Source organism: Mobula birostris, chromosome 1, assembly GCF_030028105.1.
Source record: "Mobula birostris isolate sMobBir1 chromosome 1, sMobBir1.hap1, whole genome shotgun sequence".
In the NCBI taxonomy this organism is placed as follows: domain Eukaryota; kingdom Metazoa; phylum Chordata; class Chondrichthyes; order Myliobatiformes; family Myliobatidae; genus Mobula; species Mobula birostris.
Window position 1 is genome coordinate 79,543,670 of NC_092370.1, and position 26,909 is coordinate 79,570,578.

The 26,909-nt window shown below is 39.2% G+C and overlaps 1 protein-coding gene across 1 annotated transcript in view; it reads left to right on the forward strand.

The window, feature by feature from the left end:
- The first annotated feature begins 3,354 nt into the window (after window positions 1–3,354).
- LOC140197607 (desmoglein-2-like) overlaps window positions 3,355–26,909 on the forward strand; it is a 73,314-nt gene continuing 49,759 nt past the window's right edge. The window contains exon 1 of the mRNA XM_072257818.1: window positions 3,355–3,571. Within this exon, the coding sequence (XP_072113919.1) occupies window positions 3,524–3,571 (48 nt within the window). The 5' untranslated portion in view covers window positions 3,355–3,523. The remainder of the gene's footprint in view (window positions 3,572–26,909) is intronic.

The window sequence follows — 26,909 nt, forward strand, 5'->3', positions numbered from 1 at the left end:
CCATGGAGGGGTGGGGGGGGGGGTGGTGGAGCTGGTTTCCATGATGTGCTGAGCTGTGTCCACAACTCTACAGTTTCTTGCAGACTCAGGTAGAGCAGGTGACATACGAAGCTGTCAAGCATCCTGATAGGCTGCTTTCTATGGTGCATTGATAAAAATAGGTGAGGGTCAAAGGGAACATGCCAAATTTCTTTATCCTTCTGAGGAAGTAGAGACACTAGTATGCTTGCTTGGCTATGATGTCTGCATGGTTGGACCAGGACAGGTGTTAGATGATATTCACTTAGAGGAACCTGCTCCCAGCCTTCTCAACCTGATGACCATTGGTATAACCACCACCCCTTCTTTGCCACTCAGAAGCCACTGTTTTGTGAACAGTGTGACAAAGGTTGTGTCATGATACCATGACTTGGAAACCAGTTGTTGCTGGGTTTAATTCCTATTACTCACTCACTCTCACCAGAATGAGTGCAACAGTTCCAGAAGGCAGCTCATCACCAACTCTTTGAAGGATAGGCAATAAATGGTGTCCATGACAGCAACATCCAGATCTGGAAATATATGAATAAATATTAAAAAGAAATGTTGAATTCTGGCACCAGACTACTCTCCAGCATTATGAACAAGACTTACCAATTATCCAGCCATTATCATGTGGTTGTTGTGGGAGACTACTATACATAAAGCAAAGAGTAATATATTTCTGGATACCAGCAGCATCAAGGGATAGGAACTCAGCAAGTCAGGCAGCATGTATGGAGGGAAATTCTCCATTGCCACTGTTGCTCTTAATATTCTTGAGCATTCTATTGTTTTCTCTGGATTGGCAGAGGCTGCGGGTAGACCTAATAGAAGTCCATAATATTATGAGAGCCTTAGACAGGGTAGACAGTCAGAGTCTTTTATCCAGGTCAGAAATGGTGAATACAAGAGGGCATAGTTTTAAGGCGAGAAGGGGTAAGTTTAAAAATGATATGCAGACAAGCTTCTTTACACAGAGAGTGGTGGGTGCCAAGAAACGGCTGCCGGGGTGGTGGTGGGAGCAGATGTGATAGAAGCATTTGACAGGGTTTTAGATAGACACATAAATATACAGGGAATGGATCATAAGGTCGTAGGGCCTTAGGCATGACAACAGGCGCAATTGGTCTATGGAAAGTGAGTTCTCCACCGAGCTAAACCCATTTGCCCATAGGCCTTTAAACCTTTCCTATTCATGTATTAATCTAAAGGTCTTTTAAATGTTAACGTGCCCACATCAGCCATTATTTCCTGCAGCTCATTCCAAATGCACACCACCCTTTGCAACATGTGATTAGTTTAATTTGGTATATGGGGACTGACTATTGCGGTCTGATGGGCCTGTTCCTGTTCTGCGCTGTGCTGTGTTTTATGTCCTATTAAAGTCTGCTCCTCCATTCTCTACGTTGCAGGAAGGTCAAAGTTTCAGGAAGATCTTTAGCATGACCCGGGGGGGGGGCGGGGGGTGGACTTCTGGTCAGGAAATTTTCTAAAAAGGTATTGCTTTTCCAAAATCCCCATTTAGAAAAACATGAGATCTTTAGTCATAATGACGATGAGTCACCCATCAGTGTGTGTGTGTGTGTGGTTGCTCAGCCAGGTGTGTGATGGAGAAAATATTCTAAATCTCAAAGTTATTCTTGAGGAGATATAAATTATTACAAATTATTTCACATTGGTAAATTATATATTATTCTGTACTTTGTTATTAGTCAAATCTGCACACTGCTATGTGTGTTTGGAAATGTTGCTGTAATGTTGCTGCTGTAATGAAAGAATTCCCCACTTGGGATCAATAAAGTACTTTATTATTATTATTATTAAAAATAAAATCACATTATGTTTGTACTTCAAAGATCTGAAAACATTCAATTCCAGCTAACTCACCTCTTCCCACAGTAGAAGCAAAGGTGTTTTGAAGGAGGCACCTCCAACAAACAACATGAAAAGCAAGTCAGTGTTAAACTGAAGGCAAGCCACAACGAGATTCATATTTTTCCTTATTGAAGTGTTGCAAAACCTTCAGCAATGAGATTAAATTTTCACTTCACATGCTTTGTCATTGGAAGGGATTATATTCAAAAGAAAGACTTCAGTTTAAGATTGCCACTAAAAGGACCACACCTCTGCTTAATCACATTCTTCTTCCAGGGCTGGGGTAAACATTATATTTGAATTTACTTTCCTGCTTTTCTTCTCCCTGAACGTAAAGAAGTGATTATGTTAAGCAAAAATCAACACACCTCTCCTCCCCTAAATTGTGACTAATGTAATGAAGAGCTGAAGTAGTTGGATTTATACCTAGGTTGACCTAATTACTTGAAGGGATAACACTCATTAATCTTTTGGTGGGGCTTGGGTGGAGTGGAGGTGAACGTATCAGGAAGCAACAATGATTCTAACTGTAGTGATATTAGCACAAAGGACTGGTCCCTATTGTGATAGGGTGGTACTGCAGGAAAGCAGACTCTTCAGCCCAACTTGACTTCTAACACTTCATGTCAAATGGCCCACATCCTCTCCTACCCCAACCTCCAAATGAAGGAGGGGGGAGGGATGGGGTGAGGAATGAGGAGAGGGGGTGACGAGAGGGAGGAAGTGAGGGGAGGGGAAGAAAGAGGCTAGGAAAGCTAGAGGGAAGGGAGGATGGGGAAGTAGGTGAGTAAGACACATTTTAATACAAGGTGGCACAGTCTGGGAGCACTAGAAACTGGGGTTCAATCCTAACCTTGGGCATTTCCTGCTAAAATTTAGCATGCCCACCCTGTGACACCTGAGTTTCCCCTGGAAGCTCACATTACCACCCACATCCCAAACACTTGCAAATTGGCAGGTTAATTGCCAAAGACCAGAAAATCTGCAGATGCTGGAAATCCAAGCAGCACAAACAAACTGCTGGATGAACTCAGCAGATCAGACGGCACCAATGGAAAAGAGAAAACAGTCGATGTTTTGGGCGGAGATGCTTCATCCGCTCAGGTTAATTACCAGCTGTAACTTGCCTCTTGCCTGATGATGGTGAGCGCAGTTGTTGAAAGTGTAGAGAGAATGGGATTAGTGTGAATGGGTGGTCAGTCATCAGAAGATTCTCCAGTTTGTCTGATTTGATCACTTGGGCTTTCTTGGGATCACCAACCTGGGGGTGGATCTTTGTGACTGAAACTAATTAACCAAAACACACAGAGACTGGTCATAGGACAATTTCTATCATTCTGTGGTTGACGTTCAATATTTGTAGATAGCCCCGGGTTTTCTTGCTATGCTCTCCGTTTCCAAGGGTGGGGTGATTGGTTCCGGGAGCGGGAACCCACAGAACTCTTTTTCACTGGCTTGCTTTGTGTTTTTTTTTCCAGTGCGCTTCACCTCAGCTTGCTTCAAGGCAGGGCAGGGCACCGAGACGCTTTCTGAAGTATTTCTTCAGCTCTCTTGTCCAGAACGTCTATTAGTCAACAGTCGGACGGTCGGGAGTGCGGAAGACTGAGAGAGTTCGACATTGCCGTCAATGGCTTGGATTAACCCGAGACAATTCTTTTATTTCTTCGTTTTGACGGTAGGTCTTCTCGTAAAATATGCGTTGAATTGTAACGAGGCTAACTTTTTGACGTGTTGAGCAGACACTGAATGTCGTGGATTATAATATATCTCACGGCTACTCTTATTTTTCGAAAGCTTTAGCTTTCTACTTTAGCGTTCGAAAAGTAGAAGTGACCATATCATTAGGAAAGATCCACTGAAACTGGCACGTTATCGTACTGAAAGGTTTGCTGCACACAAAATGCTGGGCGAACTCAATACAGTAGATCAGGCACTTTCAATGGAGGGGAATAACAGATAATGTTTCGGGCCGCAGCTCTTAATCGGGTTTGAAAAGGGAAGGAGCCTCTGTCCGAAACTTCGACTGTTTATTCCCTTCTATAGATACTGCTTGAACTGCTGAGTTCCTCTAATATTTTGTGTGTGTTGCTCAAGATTTCCAGCACCTGCAGAATCCTTTTTGTTTCTCTTGTTTGGTATGAAGGCAATGTTAGATATATGGAATTGTTACTGTCTCTAAATCGGGATTCCATTTTATATTAAATAAAACAGTGAAGAGGGGAATGAATATCAATATATGGTGTTCACGTATGTATTTATTTACGTTGCAATACACATTAGAATATCTAGTTCTAATTCATGGAAAATGAAGCTGTCTTGCAACACTTAAAAATAATTCTTTTGGGCCTGGAGCAGAAAAAAAGTTTCCTGTCTTTCCTAGTTGAGGGTTTATCAAGATGTGTTGCTGAGTTAATTAGTGACTTTAGATAGACAACGGACCACAGAATCCCAGGAGTTGTTTGGTGTGTGTGTGCGCAGGGAGAAATGGAAAGGGATAGCTGCGATTACCCTACTATGATCCGACACTGTAGCAATGCGTCAAATACCCCTTTTTTTTATAGTAATTATTTTATTTTCGGAGAAATGTGTGATTTAATCCCTCCCTTACTGTCTTGGCCTTTAACTGAATGACGCCTCAACCACTTGGACAAATACTGGTTCTGGAGTAGGAAAGGGATTATGGGTGATTTGGAGAAAGCATGAGAATGTGGCTGTGAAATAGAATCAATTGTGATTGGCGGAGGAATCTCGATGGACTGAATAACTTAATTCTGCTCCTAAATCTTGTGGAATTATCCACCTTGACTTGGATGTACTTCCCATCCTAACCCTTTAGTTTCATTTTTGGTCACCAATTTCATAGACGGTCAGTGACAGATTTGATTTGACGATCACCTTGTAATGCTTTCCTTCCTGAAAAGTGCTACTTAAGTACAAATTGCTGTTATTGCCACACTGACCTAGGGTGTTTATTCGGTTAACCCAAGGCCTAAATAAATTTAGAACAAAGCAGTGGGGGCAGGAATTGCACTGGACAACATGGGAGAGCTGTGAGCGGGCGGGGTGGTGGAGGGAAGTGCGGTGGACAGTATTAGCATGCCAATATTTAGCTGAAGACCAAGGTAATTCGGCAACTTCACTGCCATCGCCAGCTATTAGTGTTCTGGGTGGACGATGCAATGGGAGTATTGCCTCCCTCATTGATTTTAGGATCTAGGCATTTGTTAACGGCCCCTAACATGGTCGCTCCCCTGAGGTCATGAGTAAATGTACTGTTTTCGCCAGTGGGAGAGTCACAAGCAAGGGCACACAGCTACAAACTAAGGGTACGGTGATTTAAAACTGGGCTGTGCAGAAACTTCTTAGAGAGTGGTACATCTCTGGACTTCTCTGCCCTCAATATCGTCATGTGCACGGGAAGGTGGTGTAAAGATACCATGGAAAAACTTGCAGCCACTTCACAGACGCATAGGTACATACAACACAGAAAATAAACGAAAGAATTTTTACAAGGCAGCGAAGAGGGAGGGGAAAATGCAAAAAATGTGCAACACAAAACGTAAAGTAGAAAAAAGCTTGCAATTGTAGACAAGGCTATGGTAGTGTGAGAGCTGGTCTGTAGTGCTCCGTCACAGTACTGAGATAGGATTAGGATAGTGCAGTTCGGTTCAAGAACCTGCTGGTTGTAGTAAAATTAGTGGAGACAAATACATTTGCAAAAATAAAATCGAAGAATTGAAGGTGATGTGGAAATGGTACAAGAATAACTGAAGCCAGTGTGGATGTATCATCATATTGAATGGTGGGAGAGGCTTAAAGGGCCGAGTGGTCTACTCCTTCTGTTTTCTTAGTGGAATGGCATGAAGGCTCGTTTCCATGTTGCAGGGTATCAGGGAACCACATGAGGATTTCCATTGTTTTCATTATTGCCCATGTTGAATAAGAAAGGCTAAAGGGAATTTGGGATAAATGAGTCTAGCCTCGATGGGCATCATGGTCCATATGAAGTGTTTGGGCTGAAGGGCCTGTTTCTATGTTGTTTGACTCTAAGACTTTAATTTTAGTTTCTTTCTTAAATTCCAAGTTACAAACTGAATTCAAATTCAACACCTGGTATATCAGGATTTGAACATTCCTCTAAGTTACTAGATCAGGCCGGTTAGTAACCTGCTGTGCTACAGCCATATTTGAATCCCATGCTCAATACTAAGAATGTACCCCCCAGTGTTAAATGATTGTAGTAAAGATGTCAAGATGCTGTACATAGGCACCCCAATTGAGGCAGTTGGAGGGAAAATTCCCATTGTGTCAGCAAGTCTGAATCATTGTGTCATACAGCATGGAAGCAAGTCCTTCGGCCCAACTCATCCATGCTAGCCAAGATGCCTTAGAGTCATAGAAAAGCACAGAAACAGGCCCTTTGGCCAGTCTAGTCCATGCCAAACCGTTTAAACTGCCGACTCGCATAGACCTGCAATAGGATCATAGCCCTCCAAAGCCCTACAATCTATGTACCTATCCAAACTTCTCTTAAATGTTGAAATCAAGCCTGAATGCACCACCTGCACTGGCAGCTTGTTCCACACTCTCAACCATCTGAGTGAAGAACTTTTCCCTCGTGTTCCCATTAAACTAGTCTTCCTGAGCTAGTTCCATTTTACTGTTTGGACCACATGTTGATTGTTAAAAATGAAAGCTCAAAGCTAGTGAATAACTCTGCTTTCTTTTCTATAAGGAAAATCCTTTTGCGGAGGGGGTGGGGGGGAAAGTAATCTTGTTAGGGAGAAATGACTCGTATTATGAGAATGGCTAATGTTTGTGTTGAAGGAGCTAAAGACAATTTTTATGAAAGTGGAATGTAATTGTCAGACTTTTCACTACTGTTCATTGTGAGCACTAAAATAAAGAAATTTAGCTGTGATCAGGTGTATGTCTTTTAATTTTGAAGGAGTTGATGACTAGATTTATTCACTTGGAGCACTCTCACAAAAGCAAAATTTGTATCTCATTTCAGGCTTCTGCCTGTATCTGCACATAGCAGGTACAAGAAAGAGGAGGGGATATTGGGATGGTCTGGGATGATTTTAATGTGTGAAATTTTATTCCATCTCTGAATTGGGAACTCGGTACTCTGTAGTGCAGGTTAATTATCCTGTATATTCACATAACAGAACATTGAAGAATGTTGAAGAGTAGTTGACAATTAGAGTAGCCTCTGATATGGTGCTGGAATCCGATATAACTCCCACATTTAAGTAGCATTGAGACTGATGTTTAAACGGGCAAAGCATAGAAAGGTACGGTCCAAATGCACACAAAAATGTGTGCATTCAATCCCAGATCATTTCGTGATGTCAGCATATTCTTTCATAGACAAGGGGCCCAAAACTGCTCACAATACTCCAAGTGAGGCCTCACCAGTGTTTTAAAAAGCCTCAACATTACCTTTTTTGCTTTTGTATTCTAGTCCTCCTGAAATGAATGCTAACATCATATTTGTAGGTTGAGTCTGCGGTGAGGAAGACAAATTGACATTTAGGGAATCCAGCCCAAGGACTGCCAAGTCCCTTCGAATGTCACTTTTGAAAATGGTCTACCCTTTCATTTCTTCAACCAAAGTCCATGACCATACACTTCCTGACACTATTCCATCTAACATTTCTTTGCCCATTCTCCTAATCTGTCTAAGTCCTTCCGTTACCCCTCAACTTCCTCAAATCTACCTTCCTTCCCACCTGTCTTTGTATCATCTGCAAGCTTTACAACAAAGCCATTAATTCCATCATCCAAGTCATTGACATAATGTAAAAAGAATCTGTCCCAACATAGACCCCTATGGTACACCTCTAGTCACTGGCAGCCAACCAGAAAAGGCTCTCTTTATTCCTACTCTTTACTTCCTTCCAATCAGCCACTGCTTTATCCGTGCTAGAATCTTTCCTGTAATATCATAGGCTCATAGCTTGTCATGCAGTCTCGTGTGGCAATTTGTCAAAAGCCTTCTGAAAATCCAAGTAAACAACATAAACTGATATTCCTTTGTCCTGCTTGTTATTTCCTCAAAGAATTCCAAGAGGTTTCAGGTAAGATTTTCCCTTGAGAAAACCATGCTGACTTCAGCCTATGTAATCATATGCCTTTGAAGTACACCAAAAACACATCCTTAAGAATTGACTCCAGCATCTTCCCATACACTGAAGTCAGACTAACTGGTCTATAAATTCCTTCCTTCTGCCTCTCTTCTTGAAGTGTACAGTGCCATTTGCAATTTTTCAGATATCTGGAACCGTTCCAGAATCTAGTCATTCTTGAAGGATCATTACTTTCACCATGAAAGGTTTGTCCAGCAAATGCATTGCCAGCTATAAACTTTACACCATGTACTGAATACCCAGTCATTCGAGCACCTGATTTTTTAAATTTGGTGTAAAATGTATTGCTTGGCCATGAGGGTGTGAAGCAGGATTGGCAGATTAGTTGTAAATTGGAGGTCAGACAATAACCCGGAGATTGTTGAGCTCACATGCCACTAAAGCAAGTTTGAGAATTCCAATTCAGTCCAGGAGGAAAAAGCAGAATATTAATAAGAAGAGTACTTTCATGTAGTGTAGCTGCTATGTAGTCGCAAAGGGCTTAACCAGGTGAATGTTGTCCTTGAAAGAAATGAGCTTGGATTACCTGAACTATGTGATTCCAGTCTCACAGCACCAGCTGCCGGAGGTGGCGGTCAGCTAATGTTTAGAAGACATTTGGATAAGTTTGTTGACAGGGACTTGGGCCAAATGCAGGGAACTGGGTCTTACTGGGGAAGGGACCTTGTTCAGCATAGACGAATTGGGCCTAAAGGCCTTTATCTATGCTATCTAACATCCTGTGGTGAACTCTTTACTGACATTTACTGTGACCTCGGAAACAGATCAGATACAAATCCAGACCAAAGAGCAGCAGTAAATCCCTTGGAATAACGCATACATCTTGGAAGTGAATAGTTTTTTTAAACTACAAAATGGAATTGAAGGAACACACATCAAATTTGCTGGTGAACGCGGCAGGCCAGGCAGCATCTCTAGGAAGAGGTACAGTTGACGTTTCGGGCCAAGACCCTTCGTCAGGACTAACTGAAAGAAGAGCTAATAAGAGATTTGAAAGTTGGAGGGGGAGATCCGAAATGATAGGAGAAGACAGGAGGGATGGAGCCAAGAGCTGGACAGTTGATTGGCAAAAGGGATATGAAAGGATCATGGGACAAGAGGCTTAGGGAGAAAGAAAAGGGGCAGGGGGAAAAAGCCCAGAGGATGGGCAAGGGGTATAGCGAGAGGGACAGAGGGAGAAAAAAGAGAGAGAAAAAGAATGTGTGTGTATATAAATAAATAACAGATGGGGTATGAGGAGGATGTGGGGCATTAGCGGAAGTTTGAGAAGTCAATGTTGATGCCATCAGGTTGGAGGCTACCCAGATGGAATATAAGGTGTTGTTCCTCCAACCTGAGTGTGGCTTCACCTTTACCGTAGAGGAGGCCGTGGATAGACATATCAGAAAGGGATTGGGACGTGGAATTAAAATGTGTGGCCACTGGGAGATCCTGCTTTTTCTGGCGGACAGAGCGTAGGTGTTCAGTGGAACGATCTCCCAGTCTGTGTCGGGTCTCTCCAATGTATAGAAGGTCACATCGGGAGCACCGGATGCAGTTTATCACCCCAGCCGACTCACAAGTGAAGTGTTGCCTCACCTGGAAGGACTGTCTGGGGCCCTGAATGGTGGTGAGGGAGGAAGTGTAAGGGCATGTACAGCACTTGTTCCATTTACAAGGATAAGTGCCAGGAGGGAGATCAGTGGGGAGGAATGGGGGGGGACGAATGGACAAGGGAGTCACGTAGGGAGCGATCTCTGCGGAAAGCAGAGTGGGGGGGTGGGAAAGATGTGCTTAGTGGTGGGATCCCGTTGGAGGTAGTGGAAGTTATGGAGAATAATATGTTGGACCCGGAGGCTGGTGGGGTGGTAGGTGAGGACCAGGGGAACCCTATTCCTAGTGGGGTGACGGGAGGATGGAGTGCGAGCAGATGTGCATGAAATGGGGGAGATGCGTTTGAGAGCAGAGTTGATGGTGGAGGAAGGGAAGCCCCTTTCTTTAAAAGAGGAGGACATCTCCCTCATCCTGAAATGAAAAGCCTCATCCTGAGAGTAGATGCTGTGGAGACGGAGGAATTGCAAGAAGGGATGGCATTTTTGCGAGAGACAGGGCGAGAAGAAAAATAGTCCAGATAGTTGTAAGAGTCAGTAGGCTTATAGTAGACTTGAAGTTTGTTTTTCATTATCATCTGTACAGTGAAACACTTTGTTTTCAAATCTTTATTATTATTATTCAAAAATAACACAAGTACATCGAAGTAAGCACCACTTACAATGTCTCAAGGAAAAAAAAACATTTTTAGAGATTGAAAAATTTTGGTGATAATAAAAAAACCCTACGAATAGAAAAAGTGGGGAAAAACCCCATTCGGTGTACAACCCCGGAGCCATGCATCATACAAAAAGCTTCTAAAGATAAACATCAAACTGCCAGCAAGAAAAAAAAACAAAATTTACAATTAGCTCGTGGAGGAAATCTATCAATTAACTCATAATAATAACAAACAAATGAACCCCATCTTTTTTCAAAATCAAATAAAGGTTCAAAGGTTCGACTTCTAATTTTCTCCAAACTAAGACATAGCATCACTTGAGAGAACCATTGTGACAAAGTGGGAGCTGATGTATCCTTCCACTTCAACAAAATGGCCCTCCAAGCTATCCATGTAACAAATGCAATAACATGTTGGTCAGACACAGAGATACCACAGATATTTTGAGGAATTATTCCAAAAAGCACAGTTAATTTGTTAGGTTGTAAATTAATTTTAAGTGCCTTATAAATTGTTGAAAAAACTGATTTCCAGAACGGTTCCTGTATAGACCAAGACCAAAACATGTGTGTCAGTGTAGCCATCTCAGTTTTACATCTATCACAATAACTATCAACATTAGGAAATATTTTGGACAGTCTCTCCTTCGTCAAATGATAACGATGTACAATTTTAAACTGAATCAGTGAATGACTAGCACAGATCGAAGGAGAGTTAACCAGCTTCAGAATCCGCGTCCAATCCTCCATCATAAAAGTCAAATTGAGTTCCTTTTCCCAATCTTGTTTAATCTTAAATAAAGGACGCTTATCCCATTCTTCCACTAGAACACTTCGTCGAAGGGTTCATGCACATAATAATGTCTTAACTGGTCAGCCTTCAATATGTAAGGAAAATTACTAAATATTTTTGTAAGAAATGTCTAACTTGAAGGTACTGTTCAAAAGTGTGAGTATGAAAGAGAATATTTATCAACTAATTGTTTAAAAGAAATAAATCTATCTTCTTTAAATAAATCCAAAAAAGAAGTAATACCTTTATTTTTCCAAAGTAAAAAAATTGGATCACTCAAAGAAGGTTTAAAAAAGTAATTTCGATAAATTTAACTACAAAGTTTAAATTTTTTAAGATTAAAAAAATTGTGGAACTGGAGCCAAATTTGTAAAGAATGCTTAATCACAGGGTATAGTTTTAAATTGGCAACTTTAGCTAATTGTATAGGTAAAGCAACTCCCAATAACGAGGTTAAATAGAACTGTTTCACAGCTTTCAATTCCAGGTCTATCCAAATTGGCCAATTGTTCTTATCAACCCAATATAACCAAAAGGACATGTATTGCACATTAACAGCCCAGTAATACATTCCTAAATTAGGCAAAGTGAGACCTCCATCTTTTTCCAACTTTTGTAAGTGACATTTACTAATTCTTGGTCATTTATTATTCCAAATAAAAGATAAAATAATAAAATCAATCCAATTACAAAAAACTTCTTAGTCAGAATATTTTTTAAATAAATATAAAAATTTTGGTAAAATCATCATTTTAACTATATGGATACGACTGACAAGTGAAAATGTAAGTGGACTTCACCTACTAAATAAATACTCCTTAGAGTCTACCAAGGGAATGAAATTGGCTTTATAAAGATCCTTATATTTTTTAGTGATTATAACGCCTAAATATCTAAAAGAATCAGTGACTTTGAAAGGAGTATTATCATACATAGAGACAGATTCATTTAAAGGAAACAATTCATTTTTACTAAAATTTATTTTATATCCTGAAAAATCTCCAAATTCATTGAATAATTTTAGCAAGGCAGGAATAAGTTCTTTGGGATTAGATACATAAACCAATAAATTGGCAGCATAAAGAGAAATCTTATGAATGCTCTCATTCACCAAAATCCCATGAATATTTTTAGCTTCATGAAGAGGAATAGCAAGGGGTTCTAATATTAAATTAAATAACAGAGGACTTAATGGACAACCTTGTCTTGTCCCCCATGAAAGTTGAAAAAAAAGGAGACCTACAGTTGTTAGTGACAACAGTAGCAATAGGATCTTTATATATCATTCTAATCCAATTATTAAAATTAACACCAAAGCCAAATGTCTCTAAAACATTAAATAAATATTTCCATTCAACTTGATCGAGTGATTTTTCAGCATCCAAAGAGACGACGCATATTGGAGTTTTAAAAGAGGACAAATATATAATGTTAAATAGTCTCTGAACATTTGATAAAGAATAACAACCCTTCATAAAGCCTGTTTGATCTTTGAAAATAATTTTACCCAAAATATTCCCCAACCGATTGGCCATTATCTTTGACAGAATCTTAGCGTTGACATTCAATAATGAAATAGGTCTATATGAGGCACAGTCAGTAGGATCTCTATCTTTTTTTAAGAATTAAAGAAATAGAAGCCTCATAGAAAGTAGAGGGTAAATCACCTTTCGCAAAAGAATCCTTAAACATTTCCAACATATACGGAGAAAGCAATTTTCCAAATTTTTTATAAAATTCTACAGGATAGCCATCAAGTCCTGGGGACTTACCAGATTGCATTGAAAAAATAGCTTTATGAATTTCAGCTTCAATAATTTGGGCATCAAGAGTTTTTTGATCCTCAACAGAAATTTTAGGAAAAGCAATCTTTCGTAAGAAAGCATTCTTTTCAGAAGAATCTACTGGACTTTGAGATTTATAAAGTTCAGTATAAAAATCTTGAAAAATCTTATTAATTTCTTCATATTCTCAAGCCAGGGTACCTTCTTTCCTACGAATTTTCAAAATTTGTCTTTTGGCTCTAGCCATTTTTAATTGAGATGCGAGCAGTTTCTTATTTTTATCTCCAAACATATAAAATTGGCTCTTTAACTTAAGCAAATAGCCTTCAATGGGATGAGTTAGTAATAGGTTATATTGTGATTTAAGTTCCACCCTTTATTTGAAGAAATCAATATTAGTGGAAATTGCATAAATATTATCCAAGTCTTTAATTTGTTTTGAAATCTTATCTAATTCTGCTTTAGTCTGTTTTTTAAATTTAGCTGAATAAGAAATGATCTGACCACGTAAAAATGCTTTAAATGTATCCCATATAATTAATTTGGACATACCCCCTACATCATTAAAAAGAAAAATTCTTTTATCTGGGTTTTGATGAAACTAACAAAGTCAGAGTTTTGCAATAATGTCTGAGACATGCGCCAAGGTGGGTGGACAAGAATGACATAATCAAATTCAAAAGACAAACTCAGAGGTGCATGATCAGATACAGCAATAGCGGCATATTCACAATTTTTAACACTAGGCAAGAAGCAGGGATCAATTATAATATAATCAATCCTCAACTTTTTTTTCTTTTTTTAAATCTTTTTATTGAATTAGTACACAAAAGGTAAAGCATATAGAAACTAATACACTTGTGATATAAATTTACAAGAGATATTAATACATTAAAAAAGTACAAACAGTGCAGTTTAGTTATAAAATAATGAGGTAATATAGTAGTATACTAATTTTCCATATATATCAATGAGGAGAAGAAAAAAACCCAAAAAAAACCACCGTGCAACTAACCTAAAAAGCAAAGCAAAGCAATGGGCTAACTAGGTACCAAGTAGACTTAAACAACTTAAACAATCACGTCCTCAAACCCGACCTCCATTAATAACAGTTAAAAACCAAGAAGGGAATGTAAATATGGTCAAAGAGAAAAAAAAAGTTACATTAAATGAAAATGTTGAATAAAAGATCTCCAGGTCTGTTCAAATTTCACTGAAGTATCATAAAGATTACTTCTGATTTTTTCCAAATTTAAACATAGTATCGTTTGAGAAAACCAAAAAAAACGTAGTTGGGGCATTAATCTCCTTCCAATGTTGTAACACAGCGGTCCCCAACCACCGGGCCGCAAAGCATGAGCTACCAGGCCGCGAGGAAACGATATGATTTGGCGATAGGAGTCAGCTGCATCTTTCCACATTCCCTGTCACAGCCACTGTTGAGCCATTACACACGCGAGGTCATTACCCGTGCGTCATCCATGTCAGCGCGGGAAGAAGATCAACTCCTCAAGCTTGCAAATGACAGCGGGCTGAAAAGTATGTTTGACATAACATCTCTGCCAGCATTCTGGATCTCAAAGTCAAGGCTAAATATCCTGAGATAGCCACAAAAGCACTGAAAACGTTGCTTCCATTTCCAACATATCTCTGCAATGAATGCAACAAAAACCAAATTACGTAATAGACTGGACATAAGGAACCCCGTTCGAGTATCGCTGTCTCCCATCACCCCTCGATGGGACCGTCTTGTTGCAGGGAAACAAGCCCAGGGCTCCCACTGATTCAGCGATATTGGTGCGTTGCAATGATTTTATATGTTCATACAGGGAAAATGTGCGCTGTGTGTTTAATATCCAAACGTTACTTAAAATGTTATGATGCTACTGACTTATATAACCATATAACAATTACAGCACGGAAACAGGCTATCTCTGCCCTTCTAGTCCGTGCAGAAAGCTACTCTCACCTAGTCCCACCGACCTGCACTCAGCCCATAACCCTCCATTCCTTTCCTGTCCATATACCTATCGAATTTTTCTTTACATAATATCGAACCTGTCTCTACCACTTCTACTGGAAGTTCGTTCAACACTTACTTAAAGCTCCCCTGTCCTTCCCTGATAATTGACTTAACGCTATATTCATGCGAGGAAAATATGCGTTGTGTGTTTAATATTAAATTCGTTAGATAAACCCTTTTAAAAATGAAATTGAGTGTATTAGCCACTTATCACCTATATTCCGGTCGTGATTAACACACCCCCCCCAACAGAATCGCCAAAAAGGAGTTGTAGAAAAAATCTGCACATACACGCATGTGCAAAGCACGCATGCGCACAGGTGCCCACGCAAGGCTTCATGGTCATTGTAGTCTCACGGTGTAAACAACGTATTTGGCTCTACTCTTGTCCATTGGCAACCCTACCCCCCACCCCCCAGGTCGGCCGGTCCGCAAGAATATTGTCAATATGAAACTGGTCCGCAGTGCAAAAAAGTTTGGGGACCCCTGTTGTAACATACATCTTTTCGCCATTAAAGTAAGAAATGCAATCATTCTACGGGCTGAAGGGGAAAGATTACTGGAAGTTTTAGGTAATCCAAAGGTAGCAGTAATAGGATGGGGAGAAATATCTGTATTCAATACCTTTGAGATAATACTAAAAGTGTCTTTCCAAAAAGTTTCCAGAGTAGGACAGGACCAAAACAAATGAGTTAAGGAAGCTATCTCCCCATGACATCTATCACAAAGAGGGTTGATATGAGAATAAAAACAAGCTAATTTATCTTTAGACATGTGTGCTCTATGAACAACTTTAAATTGAATTAGGGAATGTTTGACAGATAGAGGAAGTATTGACCAGTTGTAAAATATGCGCCCAGTCATCCGCTAAAATAGTAAAGCCCAATTCCTTTTCCCAATCGGACCTAATCTTATCGAATGGAGCTATCCTAAGTTTCATGATAGTATTATAAATAATAGCCGTTACACCTTTCTGACATGGGTTAAGGTTAATTATAGTATCTAAAATAGATGTAGGGGGTAACGCCGGAAAGGAAGAAAGTATAGTACTTAGGAAATTTCTAACTTGGAGATATCTAAAAAAATGTATTCTTGGTAAGTTATATTTGTTGGATAATTGTTCAAAAGATATAAGGGAGCCATCTGAAAATAAATCCAAAAACCGTGATATACCATTAGTCTTCCAAATTTGAAAGGCACGGTCCGTAGAGAAAGGGGGAAAGAATATATTGCCTAAGATAGGAATCGCTAGCCCAAATTGATTAAGATCGAAAAATTTTCGGAATTGAAACCAGATGCGTAAAGTATGTTTAGCTATCAGGTTACAAACCTGTTTGTGGCGTTTCAAATCGAAAGGAAGAGAAGAACCTAAAATGGAGCCAAGTGCGTAACCTTGAGCAGATTGTAATTCCAATACTACCCATTTAGGAATGGATAGTGTATCTTGGTCAAGTAACCAAAATTTCATGTGTCGAATATTAATTGCCCAATAATAAAATCTAAAATTAGGTAATGCCAAACCTCCATCTCTCTTAGCTTTCTGTAGATGTAGTCTACCCAGTCTCAGGTTTTTTTTTGCCAAATAAATGAAGAAATTTTAGAGTCAACTTTGTCAAAAAGGGATTTTGGAACAAAAATCGGTAAAGCCTGAAATATATATAAAAATTTTGGCAGAATAAACATCTTAACAGCATTAATATGACCAATCAAAGTGAGATAAAGTGGAGACCATTTAAATGAAAGTTGTGTAATGTAGTCAATTAAGGGTAGGAAATTAGTCTTAAATAAATCCTTATGTTTACAGGTAATTTTAATCCCAAGATATGAAAAATGATTATTAACCAATTTAAATCGCAGGTTCTGTTATAAGGGAACTTGCTTATTAATCGGGAAAAGTTCACTCTTACTGAGATTTAACTTATAACCTGAAAAAAGACTAAATTGTGCTAATAAATCTAAAGCAGCAGGAACAGATTTTTGAGGATTAGAAATATATAAAAGTAAGTCATCAGCATAAAGTGATACTTTATGAGACATTAAACCACGAGTTATACCAATAATGTTAGGAGATTCTCGAATAGCAATTGCAAGAGGTTCTAATGATATATCAAATAATAAAGAACTAAGAGGACAATCTTGTCTGGTACCTTGAAAAAGAGGAAAAAAAGGTGAGTTTAAAGTGTTAGTACGAACTGAGGCCATAGGGGAATGATATAACAATTTGATCCAGGATATAAATTTCCGGCTGAAGTTAAATATTTCAAGCACCTTAAATAAGTAAGGCCATTCGACCCTGTCAAAGGCGTTTTCAGCGTCTAGGGAAATGACGCATTCAGGATCATTTTGTGACGGGGTGTAGACAATGTTTAAAGGTGTACGAATGTTATAAAGAGAATAACGATTTTTAATAAAACCCGTTTTGTCTTCCGAGATAATATAAGGAAGTGCTTTTTCTAGTCTATTTGCTAATAATTTAGAAAAAATTTTAGAGTCAACATTTAACAATGCACATTTAACATGCACATTGAGCGGGGTCTTTATCCTTATTTAATATTAAAGAGATCGATGCTCTATAAAAGGATTCGGGTAGTTTACCAAGTTTTAATGAGGCCTCCAGAACCCTGAATAGCCAAGGGATTAATGAGGATGCAAAAAATTCATGAAATTCCACGGTAAACCCATCAGGACCAGGAGCTTTCCCCGGGTTCATAGAAAAAATAACATTCTTAATCTCATCAGTGGTGAAGGAAGTGTCTAACATAGAACATATATCGTGTGAAATCTTAGGGAAGTCTAGGTTATCTAAAAAGTCACACATATGTTTAGAGTCTCGTGGAGACTTTGATTGATATAAAGAAGAATAAAAGTCGAAAAAGGATTGATTAATCTCAGCTTGCTTGAAAGTCAGTTGATCTTTTTGATTATAAATCTGATTAATTTGAAATTTAGTAGAGTTAGTCTTCAACTGATTAGCCAACAGTTTACCAACTTTGTCACTATGTATATTATAATAGCTTCTTGTTTTCATTAATTGATTTGCAATCGAGGACGAAAGTAATAAACTATGTTCCATTTGCAGTTCTTTGTTTATACAACTTCTCAGAGGGAGCTGTAGCATATTTCTTATCAATTTCCTTAATCTTGTCCACAAGAACCAGCTCCTCCTCCTTCAACCTTTTCCTCAAAGCAGCAAAGTACGAGATGATCTGGCCACAAATATAAGCTTTAAAAGTATCCCAAAGGGTGTTCATGGATATATTCTCTGTACAGTTGATTGTAAAAAAGAGATCAATCTGTTCATTCATAAAGTTAACAAAATCCAAGTCCTGAAGCAACAGCGAATTAAAACGCCATTGACTATTATTTTGTGTATTGGCCAGTATTTTAATAGAAAGCTTAAGTGGAGCATGATCCGAAATGGTTATAGAGTCATATTCACATTTAACCACTGAAGAAATAAGACGAGAGTCAATAAAAAAAAATCAATTCTTGAATAGGGATGATAAACATGTGGGAAAAAAAAGAGAAGTCTTTTTCCTGAGGATGCAAAAATCGCCAAATGTCCGTCGACCCGGAATCTGAGAGAAATGAATTAATGAAGGTTGCGGATTTATTGGGTAGAGTCCGTATAGGAGCCGAACGGTCCAATAATGGGGATAAACAAGTATTAAGATCTCCGCCCCAGATTAATGAAAACTCATTCAAATTCGGGAACAAATTAAATGATTTATAAAATTCCCGACAGTCCATAGACATTAACCAAAACTACCTTTTTATTAAAGAGTAAACCATTAACCAATAAAAATCTACCATTCGGATCAGAAATAATATCGTGTTGCACAAAACTGATTGAAGGATCTACAAAAATAGAAACTCCTCGAATTTTGGTGTTGGAATTCGAATGGTAGTGTTGATCCTTCCAGAACTTAAAAAAACGTAATCTGTCCCCCCTCCGCACATGGGTCTCTTGTAAAAATAGAATACGTGCTTCAATTCTCCGGAATACTTTAAAGATTTTTTTCCTATTAATTGGATGATTAAGACCGTTAGTATTCCAAGAGACAAAATTAATAGTAGACTCCATAATCCCTAAAGTCAACCCTCAAATAAAGGAGGATTGACAATAGATTCGACCCACGAACCCGGAAAGGGAACAGAATAAACATGAGATAGCGAGAAAGAGAGTGCGACAAATACTTCAATAATATAAGTAGCCCAAGAAGAAAGAAAAACTAAAAAGTGAAGCCCCCCCGCCCCCCCCCCACCCCGTAACCCCAAAGCTAAATCTAAGATAGAGTAGCCAGAAAGAAGCAGGCACTAAATCTATCCCCATAACTTCTGATAGACGCTCACTAAAAAAAAGTGTATATGTAAAAAGATCAGCTGAAGTTATAAAACAGTAAAAGAGTAAAAAAAAAGTACACCGATTAAAACGATATAATACAAAGAAAAAACAGGTACATATAAAGAAAACTGTTAACCTACAACGGACCATATAATTAAACAAGAAAATGAAATATCAGCATAGTCTAGCCAAAAAAACTACAAAGTTTAAGGCCTCCAGGTACGTGGGTAAAATGATGCTGTGGGAATGGCCACCAAGAATCCCCAGGGAAGAAGAAAGGAATGACGCAGTTAAAAAGAAGTTTGGCCACCATATTAATTAAACCGAAAAAATAAGATTTCTGCCCTCATATACAGCAAAAGAAAGAAATTAAACCCAACAGATTAACAGCCTCCGATCAAACAGATGATTTAATAGTGCGATTAGAATGTTGAAGGCAAATGTTGATCCAGGTAACTCTGGGCTTCCGACGGAGAGTCGAAGAAACGGGAAGACCCATCAGGCAATCGAATCCTCAAACGTGCGGGATAAAGCAACACTGGTTTTAAATCCATCTTGTAGAATTCCAACATCACAGATCTGTAACGGACACGTTGATCACGAACCTGTTTACTAAAATCCTCCACCAATCGAAAACGGAGATCCGAGAAATCAATATAACCTTTAGGTCGAGCAAAACGAAACAGCTTCTCCTTGTCTTGAAAATAATGAAATCATAAAATAATATGCCGAGGTTTATCTGACTTAGGTGAATATAATGGGACTCAAATATTTTTTAAAAACATGTGAAAAGAAAGAATATTCCCTGTTATCGGGGTGCAGATACCTGCATAATTTGACCAATCCATAATTGATCAAAAAGGAGTTAATAAGTGACGTGGAGCAATTTGGAAGTCGCTGATTGGTGGAGCTCTTGTCAATCATAGGATTTAAACAACAGTTAAAATCCCCACCCATTATCAACATATATTCTTTTAAATCAGGCAGTAAAGCAAATACCTTTTTTTAAATTAGGACTGTACAGATTGACCAAAGCAACTTTTCTGTTACAGATCACTCCTTTAACAATTAAAAATCTACCATTAGAATCTGACTCAATATCGTCTTGAATAAATGTATTGGATTTAATAAAGATGGACACGTCTTTAGTTTTACTCTGAGAAGTAGAGTGGAATTGCAAACCTCTCCACCATCCAAAAAATTCTATTTTGATCTCCCGCCCTGATATGTGTCTCTTGAGCAAAAATTATATCAGGGTGGAATCGGTTAATAATTTTAAAAGTCTTTTTTTGTTTCATAGGGTGATTCCAACCACGTACATTTCAACTTATTACATTAATCTGTTTAAATACCATACTATAATTTTATTCTACTTTATACATGCGCAGAGCACATACCAATACGGGATGATCAAAAATGGCGATGATGAAGAATACAACCACATAGAAAACATGTATGATCCGGAACCACCCAATGGGGAAAAAACTCCTAACTCTAACTCCACCCACCTCCCCGAAAGCCCAAAAAAAAGGCAAGCAACCTATGATAGACTACAAAATCAGGGACTGCTCTGTCTGTACAGAAAAAAAAAATTAAGGATTTTCTTTCCCTCCCCCTAGTTAGTAAAAAAAAAATGAGTGACTTTGTAAGAAAAACGATGAAGTCTCAACAAAGGAATGTATTTACATTCCAACATCTATTAAACAAGAAAGAACCAAAATAATGTTATCTCTTAAAAGGAAAAAACAGCGCCATTTTTAAATTTAACATTAAATCCCTAAAAAAACTTTAAATTCGGTTATAAGACGCTATAATAAAGTAGAAAAAAGGTTAATAGCATATTTAACCCAGCTAAAATTTTCAAAAATACTAATTAATAATATCATAAGTAATTGAACCCTCCCAAATATATATATAAAAAGAAGCCCCATTAGTAGGAAAACTACCAATATGTTAATTAAGAAAGAAACAAAAAAAAAATCAAACCAGATATTAGGTTAAAGAAACAAATCCCTTTTTCTTCTTTTGTCAGTCAACTGTCCAAGTAACCATTTAAACAGTCATACTTGAACCATAGATCTTCTTTCTAAAAGAAAACCAATAATATGCAATAATGAACAAATCTCCTTATCTTCTTTTATTAGTCTCTCAATGGAATGTCCAAGTAACTTTCATAAATCTTCTTTCCGAAATGCCAATAATACACAGATAACCAAACAACCTTTCAGGTAGTTCATTCGGTAGCGGTGGCAGGTATAGTTTGAACGAAGTCCAGTGCGGCTTTTGGATCAAAAAATGTACGAGGAGGAGAGTTAGGAGGAAAAACTTCAATTCTTGTCGGGTAGCACAAAGAAGGAAACAGTTTCTTATCATATGCCTGTTTCATTTCCAGAGCAAATCTTGATCTTTGTTCCATTGCCTCCTTTGGATAATCCTCATAAAAACAGAGCTCAGATTCCTTAAATCTAAAAACTCTCTGTTTTCTTGCCTGTTGCATTATTTGACCTTTAATTTTAAAGTGATGAAAACAAACCAAGACAGACCTTGGTTTATTTGGATCTTTAAATTTCAAAGTAAAAGCTCTATGTGCTCTTTCTATAGCAGGTGGCTGTGATAATGTGGTAGGAAATAAAGTATGAAAAAGCTTACCAAAGTAAGCAGTTAAATCTCCATCTTCAGCTCCTTGCAGCCCAACAATTCGTATATTCCTTCAGGGAGACCTAGTTTCCAGGTCTATAATCTTATCTTGATATCTTTCCAAATGGGTTGCAGCTTCAAACAATTTTTGCTTAGTTATCTTCAATTCCTCTTCGTGTGTAATAACTTGAGTTTCCAAGTCTTTAAGTTTTCCCAGAAATGACTTCATTTCATTACTATTCTTTTACAGTTGGTTTTTAATTGACCCATTCTGAACTTTAATTGATTTCAGTGTCCCAACAATATCTTCAGCCCCTGGGTGCATTTCATCAGATCTTTCCTTTCCCATTACCTTTGTCACTAGGTTCAGACAAGTTCTTCCCACTCCTTGTAGACATAGACATATTGTTCTCCCTCAAGAATCAGCAAATAAAAATTTTAAATTCGAAGTTTAAACTAGGGGGAGAGAAACAAAACTAAGAGCAGCACAAGATTGCTGCTACTCCATTTGCAGACAGGTGCGGTCTCCTGTGAAACACTTGTCTTTGCATGGCATCGTGGCATTTGTACAGGTCATTCCAAATACAAGTATACTGTAGTATTTAAGGGAATAGGGAATACAGTGTTACAGTTAGAGGGCAAATGGTCAACGAAGTGTAATGAGGGCCATGACGAGGTACATTGGGGACCACGAGTTTATCTTTTAGTACATGAATTCTGTTCAAGATTCTGGCAACAGTCGGATGGAAGCTGTAATTCAGCCCAGTGATGTGTACATACTCTAAAGCTTTCATATTTCTTTTGCCTGATGAGAGAGGGGAAGAAGAGAGAAGGATCCATTAATAGGTGAGGATAGTTTTGGGACATTTTATTTAGTCCAGAGCTTTAGACTAGTTGGCCAGCTTTAAAAACTGATCTTCATTTGTTGATCTAAGTGAGCCAGGATTATATCATAACATCAGTCATGATCCAGTGCATAGTGGACTAAGCTTGAGGGGCTGAATGGCCTCCAATGTCCATTGACCCAATTTATTTTCCATTTTGAACCCTATGTAGCCCCCTACAGGCAACTACCTTGATTACAGCTGGTCAAGTAATGGAAAATCCTCCCCCCCCACCTTTCTGGAATTCACAAATTGCGATAAAAATCATCTAGGAAATGTAATAAAAATTAATTCCTGGTAAACAGAAAATATTTTAACTTGTTTCAAAGTTATTGTCAATGCACAGATGTAATGAAAAAGTTACAGCAGCATTACAGGCACATGGCATCAAATAAGCATTAATTACACAACATTTACAAGAAAGAACTCTATGAGAACAAGAACAAACAGTACAGTTTATTGTAAAGTGATCAAAATAGTTATTTTATGCTAAACTGCAGGATTTTGCAGGGGATGTTTGGATATTGTCTCCTTGAGGCAGTAGTGATGGTGGGGAGGGACATGGCTGAGATGTGTTGGGCAGAGTCCACGACTTTCTTGCATTCTTGTGCATTTGAATTGCTGTACCAAACCTCAATGCAACCTGTCAGGACAATTTCAACAGTACATCTGTAGAGTGGTGCAAGCTGAACCTTCTTAACCCCTAAGAAAGTAAAGATGCTGGTGTATTTTCTGTGGTCTTTTGAACATCTGCAGAGATGAGGTGTTTTGTATTTAGAAAATTGTGACACAGGCCATTTGCTTGAAAGGTAAACCCTCTCAAAGTATGAGTTGTTTGTGATGTTCCAATTGGTCATGAAAGAACAATAATCTTATTGCCAAACATAACACTCGAGAGATCCAGTGACTTTTGTGCAGGTGTACTTTGTACAAGCTGTTTAATCGAGCACCAAAACGCTATATCAGAAAGAGCTGATGCCAGAAAGCTGGGTTTGATCCTGCGGAGTTTACTCATTCTCCCTGTGACTGAATAGGTTTTCCCGGTGCACTGCTTTCCTGCCACATCTCAGATATGATTTGTTAGGTCAATTGGAGTGTACATAGGTTATTTATGTCTACCTGCACTGCACTTGCCTGCACTGCGCTTTCTGTGTAGCTGTTACTTGTTCTACATTAATGTACCACTCAATGGTCTGATCTGTATGAACAGTATGCTGGACAACCTTTTCACTGTACTTCAGTACATGAGGCAAGAATGAACCAATTCAACATGCAAAATAAATGTATTATTGAAATACATGTATGTCACCATATTTGCATGCTTTTATCTTGACTATGTCCATTTCCCCTGAGTACTTTGATTTCCTCGCAATTCCCAAAGATGTACAGGCTGTGGTTGGTGAGTTTTGAGTTTGCTGTGTTGGTGGCAGAAGCATGGAAACACCTGTGGGCATCCCACAGTGCAACCCTCTAAGAATAGCTTTGACATTAACGATACATTTCAATCACAAAACAAGAGAATCTACAGATGCTGGGAATCCAAGCAACACACAACATGCTGGAACAACTCGGCAGGTCAGGCAGCATCTATGGAAAAGAGTACAGTCGATGTTTCAGGCCGAGACTTTTCATTTCAGTATGTTTAAATGTACATGTGACAAATAAAGCTAATTTATATCTTTAAGATCAAAAGCTTTACACTGAATCTCAGTATATGTGACAATAATAAACAAATTATGATCACTGTAAATTGTGCCTAGTGTTGCAACTGCACAGGACAAAGCTTGACCCTTTACCCATCACTTCCATGATGACCTAATGTAGGAGCAGGGGTATCAGTCATTGGGAATGTGAGCGAAAAGTGAGTGAGGGAATGGTTCTGATGGGATCACTCCACTGTGAACTAATATGGACACACTGGGCTAATTGGCTTCATGTGTACTAAGAAGTTCATGCTACATATTCCTTAATGTCTTGGTAGATTGGCAAAATACCTTCCAAGAGACCCTTGCAGAACTGAGAGAGCTGTCATGAAGGTGGAGACTCTGAATCTTGGAGCCATACTGTCAAACAGCAAGGAATCAGGCTTTTTCACTCAACTGATCCAAAATGCCCATCTAAACCAATCACATTTTCCCATGTTTAGTCCACATTCCCCTAACCCTTACCAGCCCAAGTGACTTTTACACAAGGCTCATCAGTGATACTTTGAAATACCAGTTAATCAGTTTTCCTTAATAAACCAGAAAGAAAAAGCAAGACTCTTCTGCTGTGCATGTCCTGTCCCGACATCCTAAAACAGATATCAGCAACCAAAACGTTGCAATGTCATCAAAATCACAAGTCATTTTTAGTCACCATCCATTTGCCTATCCAAGTTCTTCTGAAATGAGACTATTGTACCACTTCCTCTGGTAGCTTATTCTAAATATTCACCACCTCTACATGAAAACTTTACCCCTCCATCAAATTCCTGAACCATTTGACTCTTGTTCTTTTTCCTTGTGTTCTTGCCTTTGTGTGTTCTCATGGTTTTGTTGTTTAATTTGTTTCAAAGTAGGCGGTGCTGTGTTCCTGGGTGTTTTCTTATTCATTGTTTGGAATTTGGGTGTAACAACAAGGCCAATATCTATCGCCCATCCCCAAGGTGGTGATGACCCTCCACCTTCAATTGTGCTATTGGAGAGGGAGTTACAGGATTTGGACGCAAAAAGACAGTTCAATTAGCTTTCCACATTTCCTGTACTACAAAGTCCCTTTGCATCTGTAAGGGGGTTTCGATTTTTATGTTACTGCGGAGGCTAATTAAAATGGCGTTTTTGTTATGTTAATCTGTGGAATGCGGCTTTGTTGTGCTTTAACGCTGAGAAAGTTTGCACTAGCAGCTTGTTGTGGTTTAGAGGGTGATAAGAGGGTGCTATTAACCAATTGGGATAGTTGTTATGGTTTTGGTGTATTTGAAGATACTGTATGCGCGGGGTGTTGGGGGAGAAGGCGGGAGAGCGAGACAGAGGATGGACCAGGTGCTGTGAGTCCGCTAACGGGGTCGGACCCCGAGCGGGACGTTCAGCGAGGAGACGGAGACGGACTCGTGTGGAGCGTCTGGTCGACCACTGTTGTTGGTCCCAGGCGGCCGGTCGAGGTGGTCCGAGGGGTCACAGGGTGAAGAAGAAGGTCCTTGAGCTCCAACAGTTTTGTGCACGAAGAGATTGAACTTTGATAAGTGTGGCGCCTTTTATTTTCCTTTTATATTTTATTCTCTTTTAATTATATAGTTCCAGTAATATCTATAAACTGTAAATCATTTAATCGTATCTGGTGTATTGTCTGTTATTTGGGCGGGGTGGGGTACCTCACACAGCATCCACACAAACGAATTACCCAGTTTGGCGGGGCCGAGGCTGTTTCCCTAGACGACAGCGAGCCGAGCGACCCTGAGGGTGGCCAGGGGGGCTACATTGTGGGGGCTCGTCCGGGATGCTTGAGTCTGTTGGTATGCTGTGTGGGTGCCCTGATTAAATCTGTAATGTGTGTCTCTGTGGGTTATTTGCTGTTGATTGCTGTATGCGTTGTGGGTGCGGTCTTTGTTCGAGTTCAGATTAGCATTGACGAGTTAGAGGTGGCACTCGGGGCTATCCATGCAGTTGGGAGAGAGAGGAAAGAGTGGTCTGATTTGGAGGTAGAGTCTGCGAATAAATGTTCTAGCTCTGGCAGGCTCCGCCTGGCACTGGGGATAGTGTCCACCCCAGGAGGGGCGGAGACGTGTGAGACGTGGGCGGAGCGGATCTCTCAGTTGTTAGATGAGTGGCAGTGCTTGGTTGAGGGAGAGCGACAGGGATTGGTTGAAAGTTTGAGTAGGCGGGCTGGTGACGGTGTTAGAGCTGTCAGGTTCACTTACACCGTAGTGACAGCTGTCAGTTATTTGAAAGAGGGGGGAAAGTTTTCAGTGTGTCTTCTCTGGCGAGGAGGGCGGCTAAATTGCTTGTAGTGCCAGGGGGATCATTTCAGGGGATCAGTTGTTCAGCTGATCAGAGAGGTGTCGGGAAACTTAGTGGAGGCCCAGTGGGGGTACGGCCTGCGGTCTCTGGGGAAACACGTTCCTAGTAATGTAACACTGAACTTCCGCAAGGAAAAGACCCTATTCC